This window comes from Coloeus monedula (assembly GCF_965178545.1).
Source record: "Coloeus monedula genome assembly, chromosome: 14".
NCBI classification, from domain to species: domain Eukaryota; kingdom Metazoa; phylum Chordata; class Aves; order Passeriformes; family Corvidae; genus Coloeus; species Coloeus monedula.
The window spans coordinates 10,362,430-10,376,725 of NC_138794.1; the positions used below are offsets into that span (position 1 = coordinate 10,362,430).

Below are 14,296 nucleotides of genomic sequence, written 5' to 3' on the forward strand. Positions count from 1 at the left end.
AGTCACATCCAGCACAACAGTCACCAGAAGTACCTGCTGCCTTTCTGGACTCACATTTTCCCTAGCTCCCTTTGCCTCTTTTTGCCATCATTGATCTTGAGCAGGAGGGAAAAGTTTTTAGAAAACAGCATTAATAAATCCAGCTCCCCCCCATGGGTGATCAGGGAAGGTGAAGGATTTAACCCCACATGCCCAGGGGCTGCAAAGCTCTGCTTGGGTGGGAGTTTTATTGCTGTGAGGATGCCCACAGCCAACACAGCATCCAACCCAGGTTACCTGCACCAGAATAACGAGGGAAAGAAGTCTCTCACATTTTAAATTGTTTTAATGAAGAAGAGCAGCATCTTGATAGACAGCACATGACCAGGCACCACGTCCTTCGTTTTCAGGATGACACCATCTCATTTTCTCACACCTCTGTGGCCCAGATGCAAACCCTCCAGGGTTTTCCAGCCTCCTCAGCAAGAAGGAAACTTCTGTCCAAACCAAACAACTGGAGTAAATTGCAGATGAAATGTTTCAGCCCCAGAAGGGATTCTTGTCAAGGCTGGGTTAGCACCTACCTGCTGATGGTTTCCACCTCAGTCCAGTGTCTTACAGCTGGGGCAGCAAATGCCACTTATTTTAGTATAAAATGGGATTGATGTGGTTAGACTTTGTCATAAAGGGTTATAACTAAAATTTAACTTTAAAATGGATTACTTTTAAGCTGAGAGTCCATAAAATATGTGATCAATTGTGATGCAGGCCCTCAAGAGCTGCCTGCAAGCTTGGTCTAAAACTCACTTTTAATAGGGATTTGCTAGCAGAATTAGAACTGTGGCAACTCAGAAAAAAATACCAGATGGGTGCTGTTCACTAAATGGCTTTTTCCATACATTCTGCTTTTACCAGCTGTTATGGGCTAAAAAAAGTCCTACATAACGATAAATGTTAATAAATACAGTACAGGGCTTTTTTTCGCCCATTTTGGTGCTGTTCTTTGGGGTTCATATTCTTCAAGCTCTTTTCTGTACCACAAATACAAGCTGCTTGTGTGAAGAAACACCTCTGCAATCCGTAAGATTCTTGCTTTGGGACTTAATTTTGTCCTCACACCAATACTTAACAACTCCTAGAGCTATTAAAAAATAAGTTCTCAACCCACTTAGTAATTATTTTTACTGTGTTTTGAATACACAAAACATTAGGGCACCATTCAGCCTTGTCACTGTATACATTTGAAATGCATACTTATGGGTATTTTCAGGCAGCAGAAGTACTTCTAATGTTTTCATGAAGAAATGTCCAAACCAGGCAATGGCACAGCTCAACACACCCCAGAATGGGTCTGTTCTCCCTTCCCTCAGAGCCAAGGTAGAAGCACTGAGCTCATCCCAGGCCAAAACACAACACAGAGGTCAAAACCCTTTGGAAGAGGGAGACCCTTTTACCTAGGCTTACTTCCCAAAGTGTGTTACCTCTGTGCCTGCACTGGGTGGAATGATATGGACTGACGACGTGAGCAGCTCTGATTGCAAATAAAAAATCTTTATTGCATCTTAGAAGCAAGTCTTAAAAAAAAAAAAAAGAAAAGAAAAAAAGAAAGAAAAAAAAAAAGAGAAGGGAAAGAAAAATTTTCCATGCACTGAATCCATCCAAGTACCTACATCCTTGGGACTGTCACCAGAAAATGATGAACATGGTAGGACACAGACTCTATGCTAGTTGCAGTTCATACACGTGTAAACAATGGTTATTTCTTCTACTGGAATAGCAATTGCTCTGTAAGATCCCTTCAAATATGGCAACAACCACCTAAGCTTCGGGTTTTCTCAATTCCTTCACTCGTCTCCACTTCCCAAAGAGTAGGCGAAGTGGAACTGAGGGCAATGAGATGAAATGGGGCTGGAGGATACAATAGAAAAATATATTGTTCACTGGTTTTTATTTTTTATTTCTGCTGAGCAGGATATTTACAGGTACACAGGTCCCAAGAGATCATCTGCTTCAATGACAATGTCCATTCACTGTCTCAGTGTACAGGGTTCCCTATCTGGCTTTAAGGCACTTTATTTTGTGTATTTTCTCTTACCCTGCTAGGTGTTAACTCATAGGGATCACACTTTCCTTGTATTCAGCCTCCTCAGTTCCTCTTGGAATACCAAAATATTTCCTAAACTCACTGAAGCCATTCCAAAAATGTTAAAAGAAATTTGGGGGGGGGGGGGAAGATTCATGAAAAAATATTTTAGAAAGTAATCTTTGGAGATCATTTACTGTAAGTATGATGTACACTACCTTATCAGTGAGAAGATGCAATACATTCCTAATATATATATATATATTTACACACACATATATATATATATATAAAATATTAAAATGACTAACAGATATTCAAGGAAAGGTCAAGAACCTAAAACAATGGATATTAAATAAATTAACGGTCTAACAGATACAGAAAAAAAATAATCCCAAAACAAAACTAGTAATCAAATGAAGTAATTGTTCCCATCAACATCATGTAACCAACTGAACAAAATCGATGTGATCGGGCGCGGGACACTCGGTGCAGAGGAGTTTTCCAAGTTCTCCTCAGGAAACTTGGATTGTTCACTGTGTGCTGTCGTGTGGCTGCGAGGGATTCCCATTTCCCAGCCTCTTCCCCTCACTCATCAGGCTTCGGCATTTCCTGGTCACATCGCTCAGCCCTCGGATGGCGGCTGAGGACAATACACAGAACCCACCACGGATTCCCCAAACATTCTGTCCATATATGGACCAAATATCAAACACAGCAATTTCTACAAGGACTAATCAGATTGCAGGTTGTGCTTACTTCCTTCCCTCACCTGCCCATAATAAGTGGAAATGTATTTTTCAACTGAAATAATCAGCTATTAGGAAAAAAAAAAACCAACCTCCTGCAATTACCACCCTTCTCATCACCACAGCAACTCAGATTTTCCAATGCAATTTAAAAATTAATGGCTAATCCTGAACCAAAGGAGCAGAATCTTTGCACGGTAGCAGTCACACCAAAAACATTTAGACACAGCGTTTTGTCACTTGGTTTTGCACGCTCAGGTCCCAATTTACAGAATCCCAGCCATGAAGACGGCACTGGAAACGGTAGGAAACAATCTTTTGTTCATAAGGAAATTCTAATTCAAGTCAGATTTCCACTGATCGGTCAGATAACTCTTAAACAATTCTTTTTTTCTTTTTTTTTTTGTTTGAAGGCAAATACTGATCACAGTTTTGTTCAAAACCAAAAACACAACAACAAAAAAACCCAAGGGCCTTGTTCTTCTCAAAACGAGCGCTTTGTAAGAAAACAACGATGATTTCTAAAATATATCCTGTGTGGTCTTTTAAAAGTGAATTATCAAAAAACATTTTCCCAAAAATAAATTAGATAATTAAAAAAAAGTCTTTTCCAGCATAGCTGGACATTAGGCTGTCCTCACTGAGCCATTAGTATTGCTGCTTTTCCCAAAATTTGGGTCGTTTTTTTCAAACCATATTTCAGCCAGCTGTTGTGTGGACCCATAAGTTGAAGCTTTGGACCCCAAGCACATTTTATATTGTTTTGGATCAAGATTAGGGTCACAAAAAACAGGGTGATGCACATGGACTACTCCAATTTCTTGGCTTCGGAAAGTTTTTAAGCCAGCTTGAATGACTTTGTTAAATAGATCTACATCTTCAAGGCCCCAACCTTGGATGGAGACATCAAAGCCACCTGCTCGAAGAAGGTCACCTTTGTAAATACAGGTGATACCAAAGCCATAGTTCCTCCAGAAACCTGTTTTCTGAGTGAAGGCAAAATGATTGTCACTAGGAACCTTTCCACTATAAACAATCTTTGGATCATACTGGCTAAAAATGATGGGAAAATATACTTGCTGACCCAAAACTGTATTGGCTCTACACCGCTGGAGGAATTCTGTGGTAAACACTAAGTCAACATCACAGAAGAAAAGTAAAGACTCATTCTGGAACTGAGAAGATCCAACTTCCAGAGCCAGTGCCCTCGAGAACTCCCCCGACACCGGCAGAACCTGCATGTCCGCCTTGGGGTATTTGGAGCGGTAATCTCTCATCAGCTCGATTTGCTTCGCTTTGTCAGGGTTGGAGTTGGAATTGAAAAGCAGGACAACCAGCTTGACGTTCTGGTTTGGAATGAGGCACGTCTTTTCAAAATTCCCCATGAACCTTGCAAACATGTCAAAACGTCCGGAGAGAGGGATCAGGATGTTGATCTTCTTGTCTTTGAGCTCCTTCCTTTCTGCTTTGGACTTGCTGAGTTGGAAGGGGACAAACATCTTCAGCGAGTTGGAGAGGAAGGACAAGGACCCAGAATCCTGGTTGATTTTGCTGGCCAGCTCTTTGGCATCCATTTCTTCATGCTCCATGAACTGGATCTTGCTGAAGGTCTGCTGCAGGTACGCGTGCCTTCGCACAGGGACCGTCATCTTCTTCCCCTTGTGCTTCTTGTAGAGAAGCAGCAGGTCCAGCACATACTCTGCTCCGTACATGGGGTTCACCCTGCGGTATCCATACTGTATTTCCTTGAAATCAATGATCCTCCCCCGGGTCTTGGCGTTGGCGTTGATCATTTCCATGACCTGCATAACGATGTCATCCAACGCTTCGCGCTGCGACGAATCCATTCCTCTCCGAGGCGGTTGCCCGTCGGCGCCCGAATACAAATATTTTCCTGTAAGAAACTCCCACTCCAGTATCTCTTCACGGTGGCGAGGCTGGAACCGCATAAAGGAGGGCGGCATCCCCAGCTGCAGGTCCTCCTTGTGGATTTCGGTGTTGCTGTACTTGCTCATGAGCACAATCTCACGGTGCAGCTGCACGGTGCGGTGGCGCAGCTCCGCGATCTTGCGGCTCAGCATGTAGCTGTGCAGCCTGTACTGGTATGGGGGGTTCTTGTTGGGGTGCAGTGTTATGGCTCGGTGTATTTTGCTGTTCCTCAGGTCTCGGATGTAGCCTTTTTTGTTCTTCTCGTAATTCTCGTAGAACAGCTGCTGCATCTAGAAGAGAGAGAGAGAGAGAGGGAGGAGAAGTCAGAGTCTCGGCAGTGCTGACCCTGTGAAAGTTTGCCCACGCAACCCCGCTGGGAGAGAATTCCCCCTTGCTCACAGAAGGCTTTCTGAATAAGCTGTTCTTGGGTTTAGACACAGGTTGTAGCAATACCAGCTGCTATTCAAGGAAATTAAGAGGATTATTCATTGTAAACTGGTGAAAGAAACATCTATCATGGATTTGGGATTACTACAGCCCATTCTAGAGATATCACCAGCAGCCAAACAATTCAGCAGTAAGTCGATTGTAAGCTCATTTCTTCACAACAACACACCATCACCAGGAAAATAACACCGTGAAGTGTTCACTACAAAACTCTTACTATTCATCTGTTTCCCATTGTTTTAATATTAATAATAAAGAACAATAAAAAGGGATGCCATGTACATACTAAGCAAATCTGACAACACCTTTTCCATTATACCCAAATACCATTTAGGCTTTAAAAATCCAGATTTAGGCATTAAAAATGCAAGTTGCTGAATGTTTTGACCAAGATGCCAAATATGTTACCTCAAGTGCTGCAATGCAAAGCTACAGCTGTCATTTTAAAATGTCAATGGACAGTAAAGTGCACCTGAGATTCCTAGAGTTCCAGAAGTCAGGTAATACAGGATGCATATGTACACCAGAATAAAAACATCCTTAACATGGCATTTGCTATTTCAAAACAAGACGATAGTGAGCTGAGATTAGATTCACAAGTCTCAGGAAAGCAGACAAACCAGAAAGATAATGTGGAAAATAAACTGATAAAAAAACCTTGGGGCCAAAGGTATATACCAGCTTAGATAATGGAACTTTAGAAAGACCATGGGCAGATTCTATGTCACAGCACAAACGTCATCAACCTGCCAAAGCTGACACAGCACCTTCATTCAATATGGGATCCAATCCCTGTTACTGGCAGTGGAATCTGCCACAGGTAACACAGTCAATAAAGCTTGTGTAAAAGGGGCTGTACAGATCAGCAAAGAGCCAAACCCAAAAAAGAACCAGGGAGAATGTCTCAAATATGATAGCAATTAAACAGAGCACTAAAAGGAAAATCACCAGCACAGAAACCTTCCCTTTACCAGCTGCTCAGAGCCAGCACAAGTCCTGTTTTATTAGGCCTTCGGTTGCATTCTTCCCATTATTGTGGACAGACACTGAATCTTAGGGATAAACTTACACCTGGATTTAATTGCTGCTATCTTAACGAGCTGACTGTGTGCATGCTGAAACCTGACATTCGGCGTATCGCTGCCGACAGCACGGAGCAAGCTGAGCTTACTGGGAGCATGGATTTTAATCTGAGTAAATGTAAATCACTGCAAAGGAGGGAGGGAGGAATTTCAGCTGGACTGAGAAAGGAAGGACATTTATTTCGTGGGTCACCACCAGTCCCCCGCCCCCTCTCCTTCAAGTTCACCTTCTTCCCACTCTCCCCAAGTGATCCCTGCTGCGTGCACGCTGTCTGGGAGCAATCCAGGCCAGAGGATGGATGGATCCGTGCAGCAATGCAGCCAAAGGAGAACATCTTGGCCATGGCCCCTTGGCAGGCCTCAGATGAGCTGCCTGTCGAGATGTATAATATCCCTTTAGAAGTCATGCAAGATTTAAAAGAGTGCTACGGGCAGAGGTTAGCTGGTCTAATCCCACGTCCAGCAGAGTTATCCAAACTGAATGAACCTCAAGCTTTCCCAAGAAACACATTTTTTCCAGTCACCCAAAAGACTGTTCTTCATTTGTATCCCTGTATTGTTTCCTCTACTAATAACACTTTATTTTTTTGGTCACTTTGAACCTCACTGTTGCTGTGAAGGGCTCTAGGAGACCTCAAATCACACCCACTTAGGGTCAGTCCTGTGAGCACAGTCTATTACAGTGGAGAACTCACAAGGGAAGAACAGGATCAGTCCAACACTGCAGGACCCACTTATTTTACTGACCACACTGATCTATTCTCTAACACTATGTATATCTGGAACTAGAAGTATTAAATGCATATGATAACCAATTTCACTGACATTTTAACTACAACTCCAGGCAGAGGCTTTTCCAGAAGTACTGTGACATTAGATAAAAATTCTTAAATCACATCAGTAGGCTGCTGCTATTTAAAGGAAACCTGACAATAGGATTTAATTTCAAGTCTTGTTTTGAATTTATAAGAACAAAATCAAGACCATGCAGCCTGAATGCATTTACTCTAAAATTGCTACCTAGGGCATTCTGAAGAGGAAACCATGAGAAGCAGAAAGGCTTTCAGATTACACAACAAAGTTTTAATAGAATACCGATGGGTAGGAAAATGTTATGAAACTTCCCAATGGAAGTAAAGATAGGAACCCCTAGCAAATGGCACAAATTAAAATTAAGAAGCATATTTTAAAGCTCTGGCTTGCCACTCTGGAGCAACCTCTTAGGGTAGACTTCTAGTAGTCCTTCTTGCCCCTCCCCAAAACTAGCTTGCTTCAAAAACTGAACTGAATATATAACGTATCTCAGCAAGACTTTACTGGGGCTTCAACACAAAGCAATTTACAACTGAAACATCTAGTAACAGCCACTTTGCTCCAGCCAAAAAGGTGACAACTGCCCGAGCCCTGCACTCCAGCCAACCCTGCAGTGCAGCTAATGAGAAGCACCACAGTAGCCAGGCTTTTATATAATCCTATTTTTCAGAAGAATGCCTTGCAAGGCTGGCACGTTCAATGTTTTTCCTATGAAGTCTCCCCCTCTCCTACTCCAGCATCCCCCTTGTCCCCTTGCATTCAGCAGGCTGCAGCAGGCACGGGGTGTGCCAGGATCCTGCAGCTCTGATCCCTCTCTGGGTGCCAAGGTACACCTCACACCAGCAGCAAACACAAAAAAGGGTACTGGAAGGGGTTAATTAATTCCCTACAGAGAGTACAAGGAGTTACAAACTATTTTTTCACAACTACACCAAGCGCTGTACATGAAGTCCAAGTGGCCAGTGGCCAATGGAGCAATTTAACCCTTCCTGGGCCAAGGTGCTGGCAGACACTTGACCCAGTCCCACAGAAGAGCTGCAAGGCCCAAGAGCTTTCCCCTAGAAACCAGCCCCACATCGATTGTGTTTGCTCACCCACATCTACAAACTTGATGGAACTGAGCAGTTCCCTCCATGCTGTTTGACAGCTCCACCAACATTCATTTGCTCAAATTGTTAAGGGTTCCCAGCACTGGGTTCAATCACTAATAAGGGCAATACCCAACTATCACAAATCACTGCTAACATTAATTTCTTACCATATTTGGGTCCAAAACACTATACTAAATATTACCAGTTAGCACACACTGGCTTTCGACTCCATGCGATACCAAAAAGCCATAAGGAAGACACAAAATCATAAGTAACTCTTGTGTACACCATCAATAGGAGGGGGGAAGAAGGCCATAGAGAAGGGAATACTGTGATTTATTTGCTCCTCCCAGTCACTAAACACAAACGTGGGGAGCGACACAAGCCCAGGACATGCACGTCTCCCACAGACATTACGTGCAAACTTCCCCATGCCCGTTACCAGAGTCTTGAGAACTGAACTCTTGTGAACTCTTCTTCTAGTGAAACAGGTTTCTCTATGATTCTTTTTTTTTAAAAAAGAACCTTTCATGGATATTAATTTTGCAATGATTATATTCTAAGCATGCTTTATTCTAGTGCAGAGCACTGAGAGCGTAGGGATACAAAGAAGAGCTACTCTTTATTGACCACTATTTACTCTAGACCTGTTGAAGCCTTAAAAACCCTAATGTTCCCCAAACCATTAGAGACTGAATGTTTAAACTGTGGTACAGCTGTTGTGGGCACTGCTGGCTCATGTCCAAAAGACCAACTGAAAGGAGAGAGTGTTATGTTCCTAGTTTTAAATGAAGAAGTCTTTTGCAGGCCAAAAAAAAGTGTACTGGAGAAAATGGACTTTAAAAATAAGACCAGTTTATGCAGAAGCTGGCCCGCAGCCATGGATTAGCCCCCAAGGGCTTTCTCTCACAGCTCCAGATTGTGCTACCAGAGCCCAGAAAACGCAGCACCACAAGTCTCATGAAAAGCAATTGTGGATAAGACACGCTGCATGGCAGGTTTCAAAATGCCCAAGATGGGCTTTAAATACAAAGCCCAGCTAATTAAAAGCCCAAATGATGGTTAATGTCACCTAGCTCTGAGCACTGCCATTGGGAGGAGATGAGGATGTGGGTCACAGTGTGGAGCTGTTCTCCTGTGGGAGCAACTCAGGTGCTGGGACAACCCCAGCCTGCCCCTCAGCTCTGCAGCCAAATCCAGACAGGATGCTCATGTCCATCTCCTCCTTGCTCCTCCTTCCAGAGATGTGCCAGAGCTGGTGCAAGGAAGGAGGCAGCTCCTGTTGGCTGGTTGAAGTGAAATGAAACACTTTCTGCACCCACATCCCAAGGAACTGCACTAAATAATTGTAGCTGCACTAGCACAATTTTGCCACTTTGCACTGATTAACCACAACAGATAACCAGTTGTCTGGCTTTTACATCACCAGTATAGCTCACCTGATGAAGAATTTTGCCAAGGGAAAGGAGCAGTGGAGCTTTGTTTACTGCTGACTTCCCTCCGCTAGAGGGAAAGACTGCAGGGGCCTCCTGGATACAACTCTATTCAGGTTTCTTTCTGTTTAAATCCTGATGCTTTATATCCCACAGCTAAACATTGACATGACTGAAGCCACTCCTTCAGACAGAGTTATTATGGTGGAAACAAACACAGGGAAGTAATGGATAAACACTCATTTCCAGTGAACTTGGCCACTCGTTCACGGCTTTAACCTCCCCAGTTGCCACTACAGGAAAGGATGCAGGAAACACCACTCGGCGCTGGGAGATCAGACTTCCCTCTCAGCTGACAAGTGAAGCCCTGAGCTCTGGAGCACGATTAAATGATGTGATTCTTCAGACAAGTTACTTCTCACACAAATTTCATCATGTACTGCTGGTTCACGTTTGCTTTGTTTCATAAAGAGAGGCAAGAAAATCATCCTGAGCAGCCAGTACTCAAAATTTCCATGGCAGACTGGTGGGGAAGCAGAGGCAGATCCAGCTGTGACCTCTGGGTGCAGTAAGGCATGCTCTGAAGCAAGAAGTTTATTTTGTACAACACAAATGCCTCTTCTTATATGATCCTAAGTGAAACAGTGCTGGTCTCACTCAAGAGCCTCGCAGTGCCTTCTGCACCGCTCTCCTCTCCAAAAGTATTCCAGAAAGGAAGCCAAGTACTAAGGCAAGTCTCAAGCACAGCAAACTCAAGGTCATTGAATTCCCAAGGAATCTGTGAATTAGGAGAGTTACTGCTGGAGTTCAAGCTTTTGTGAAACATACCAAGTAGCTTTTAATTAAACAACTGTTTTTCTCCCAATCCTTTCTTGTTTAAGCAAGTAGAAGAGCTTAAAAATAACTTATTCATTTACAGTTTCTCAAACCAAGTAGCCTTTAAAGTATTTCCAGCTTGGCAAAGGAAAGAAGAAAACCTGCAAAAATGAATGGGTCTTCAAAACTGGCATCGTGTACCTCACCTCTGACCCTGAGCTTGACGATCTCATTACCCAAAACCTACATGTGGGAGCAGTCCAAGGCACTTGGGAACTGAGATCCTCCAGCTAGGAAGCGGAGAACTTCCCTCCTCCTGGCCCTGCATTAAGCTGAGCTTCATCTTCCTGGTCTAAATAAGGATATAGAAACCAGATAAAACAGAACGTGCCAGTTTAGGATATTTAGAGTTAACTGTGCAAACCTTAGGAGAGCTGGATGTGATTGCAAGGTTTTCATCCAAAGGGTTCTGATTCGACAGAAACAAAAACAAAATACCACTAAACATTAACAAATATTCTATGCTACAGCTATTAAAGAAGCAGAACATCGTAGGTGCAAATGACTAATTGGTATTGGGATTGCCTGAGAAAGTGTAATCAAAAGTTGCTTCTAGCATAATTTCCAAATTACAAGTCCTGGTGCAAATTGCTGCTCTGCACAAGGCTCGCCCTTGCTCATGGTAAGGCTCTGACCCATGGGGCAAATGATTCAGCTCTCCCTCTCCAGCCTCTGTCCCAGATCCAAACAAAACCAGGGATACAGTGACTTGCTGCTGATTGCTCATTTAAAGGCCACACTGAGGGATGATGCCAAATTACTTGCACACCAAATCTACTGTGTCTCAGGATTTCTTTTCCTTGTTGTCAGCTCCACACTTCTACTCCACAGTGCAGGCAGAGCACAAGAAAACTTGTTTTTCATTATGAATTTCAACAGGCCCATGAAAGACAGAGCTGCATCCTTCGAAGTCTGTATCTGCTCTTTCTCATGTGAAGTGTTAAGATTCCAGAGGAGCAGCACATGACCCTTGGAGAGGAGTTTCTTGGAGATGATGAGCAGAAAGCTTCTGAAACCCTGGCCAATAATTTTTGGATGCTAAAAACAGAGTTAGAGGGATGCAGTTTCCTCTGAACACAGACTACAGAAGAGAAGACCTCTTCTGGACTGCTGTGTGATTTTCCACCATGTGTTTTCAAGAAGCAGTAATGTAATCATTTAGAAATACTTCTGTTCATGGAATTCAAAGATTCCTATTTGGGAGCTACTTTCTACATCCAGTGGTTTTGTAGCAGTTGCGAGCCATGATGGATGATGAGCCTTTTTGGTCCACTTGGCAAGGCTACCAAAAGCTGCTTCTTACAGGGGGGTGAAGAAACCCTCTGCTTGGAGAAATTTCAGCTGCAGCCCAGGTATCTACCCATCTCAGCATCAGTCCAACATCAGAAATCCAAGCTGGAGCAGTGCAGCCTCTCTGCCAGACTGGACGGGGATAGCAGTGATCCTGCATCACACACCACCCCAGGTCCCCAGATCTGTGCCAACACCAGATTCTGCAAGAAGCCTGGGGGAAGCACTGGCTCCAGTGGGTCTGTCTGCAGGATCCCTCCCTGTCAGTCTTGCCCCCATGTGCCCACCAGCACAGCTTTCTGTTGCTGCAGAATGTTTCAGGAACCTCCACCCCTGAGTAGGCAGACAGAGCCCTACACGGAGACAATGTCACAGTAACAGCACTGAAGGACAGGGCTGAGGCAGTCACATCAGCACAAAGCTCTGCATCTCTCTTGAGCCTTCACAGGAGATTACTGTGAATTTATTATGCAAAGATTCAGCCTCACAATAGTGACTGCTGCAGTTCTTCCCTGCATGTAAAAAGGTGGGGGTGTATTTTAAAAAACAGTTCATTTGCAAGACATTCATCACTTCCAGCTTAAGCAGAACCATTTTGGATGAGGAGGGCCACAGCCCCTTTTTCACAGCAACAGACTATGCTTGCTGTTTCTGATCCCTTGAGAAGATTTGTGTCAGGAACACATACACCTTTTGGAAAGGGGCAAGAAGGGAGCTGGGAATGCTGAATTAAATCCCCAAGACAAGGCCAACTGCGCAACTGCCTGTCTTAAAGCTGCAGCCCATCAGACCTGCAATGCCAGAACAGCCTTGAAGTGAGACATCATCTTCCATAACTGCATTTATAAATCCATCTGCGTTATGCTTTCCTAACAAGTGATGGTAAAATCACCTCTCTGCCAGCCACATCAGTATCAGCTGATGAAAACTGACAGAAAACTGGAAATACGTAACATTTCTAACTCCTCTGCTGGTGAACCCTCCTCCCAGGTGCCAAAACAGCCACTCTGTGGGTGCTGCTGCATTGTGCCTCTGCCAGAAGAGCAGCTGGAAGAAAGGATGTTGTTATGAAGGCACTCTTGAAACTGTAGCCCCTTCCAAATTGCTGATGGCCTGTCCCTAGGAGGTGGCAGCTGCACACCACTTCATGCTGCTGGGGTTATCTGAAACACAGAACCAGCCAGCACTCAAGTAACACTCTGAGAGGGCTCATTCTGTCCACTTGGTCCCGCTGGATCAACGCAGCTCCGCTTGCGTTTCACCGGCGTCGCCTGGTTTGCAACAGCACAAAGGAAAAGATGATGATGAATCACTGTGTTAACTGCATGGCACAGCCATCTCTCTTCCAGGCTTGGATTTCTGTGAGTGTTCCAACATGGTGCTCTCTAGCTGCTTTTTCCAGGGTCATGCTGAGATATCCGTGGTTGGCCGCTGCTGAAGTCTGGTCTGCTGCAAGTGGGGCGGGAGCTGGCAGCACGAGGCAGTACTGGGTTTCCTGCTCAGGTCTGTGGTCAGCAGTAATCACCGTCACAGAAATCACAGAATATTCTGCGTTGGAAGGGACCCAAAGGGATCACTGAGTCCAACTCTTAAGTGAATGGCCCATACTGCGAAAAAACCCATGACCCTGGTGTTCAACCAACTGAGCTCATCTCAGTACATCCCTCCATGGCATCCAGCAATGAAGCAGGAACTCACTCAAATTAACCTGGATTCAAAAGAACATCTCCTTTTACTCCTGTTGGTAGAAAAAAAGCTATGGAGTTCCTTACAGACCCCCACAGAACCGGTGCCCAGTACAGACACAACATTTGTGACGCAGGCAGAGGATTTCACTCCTCTTTCACCCGCCTGAGAGCTCAGAGCAGTTCTTCATCTCCAATCTGTTTTTTCAGCCAGAGCCACCATTTCTGGAGCTGGTTTTAAGACTGACTACAAGGGCCTGGACTCAATCACCAGCTTGTTTCACATGGGGAGCAGCACAGGGTGACGGCTTCCAGGGCTTACCAAAGCTGCACAGCATTGTTCTCAAGTGTCTGTATGAAACGTGTGCACTTTTTTTTTTTTTTTTGCACAAAGAATTGTTTAGCAATTGCTCAGAGGAGGGGAGGGAAATAAAGTCACAAACCCTTGTTTTATGTGGAGAAGCCACATATTTCAGTCAGCCCACGAGGATCCACAGCTGAGCCCTGGCCCGCGGATAGCAGAGCTTTAGAAGGTTGTGATGGTAACGAGCACTGTGCGGTAAAGCTGCTGCTGCAGACAGAATTTCCACAGTGACATGATGATTGCACAAGAGTTTCTCTAGTGCTTGTACCATTACCACGCACGACTTAAAGCCTTCCTGCTCTTCTGTTCTGAGTTTAAAAACAAAATCTGCCTTTTGTCTCATCACTGGAAAACATATGTACATCATCCAGCGTAGACATGGCACTGCCAAAACCATTCCATGACAGGGTCTCTGCCATCTAAAGTAAGTGCAGTACAAGTAGCTTGGTTATAAAAAATACAGCTCTTTGATCAA

The 14,296-nt window shown here is 44.2% G+C and overlaps 1 protein-coding gene across 1 annotated transcript in view; it reads right to left on the reverse strand.

Annotated features, from left to right (window-relative positions):
- Positions 1 to 3,355: 3,355 nt before the first annotated feature.
- The window catches only part of CHSY1 (chondroitin sulfate synthase 1), a gene marked incomplete at its 5' end in the record, with an annotated part of 73,809 nt that continues 62,868 nt past the window's right edge, over positions 3,356 to 14,296 (reverse strand). The window contains one exon of the mRNA XM_082290613.1: positions 3,356 to 5,030. Coding sequence (XP_082146739.1) covers positions 3,438 to 5,030 — 1,593 coding nt within the window. The 3' untranslated portion in view covers positions 3,356 to 3,437. The remainder of the gene's footprint in view (positions 5,031 to 14,296) is intronic.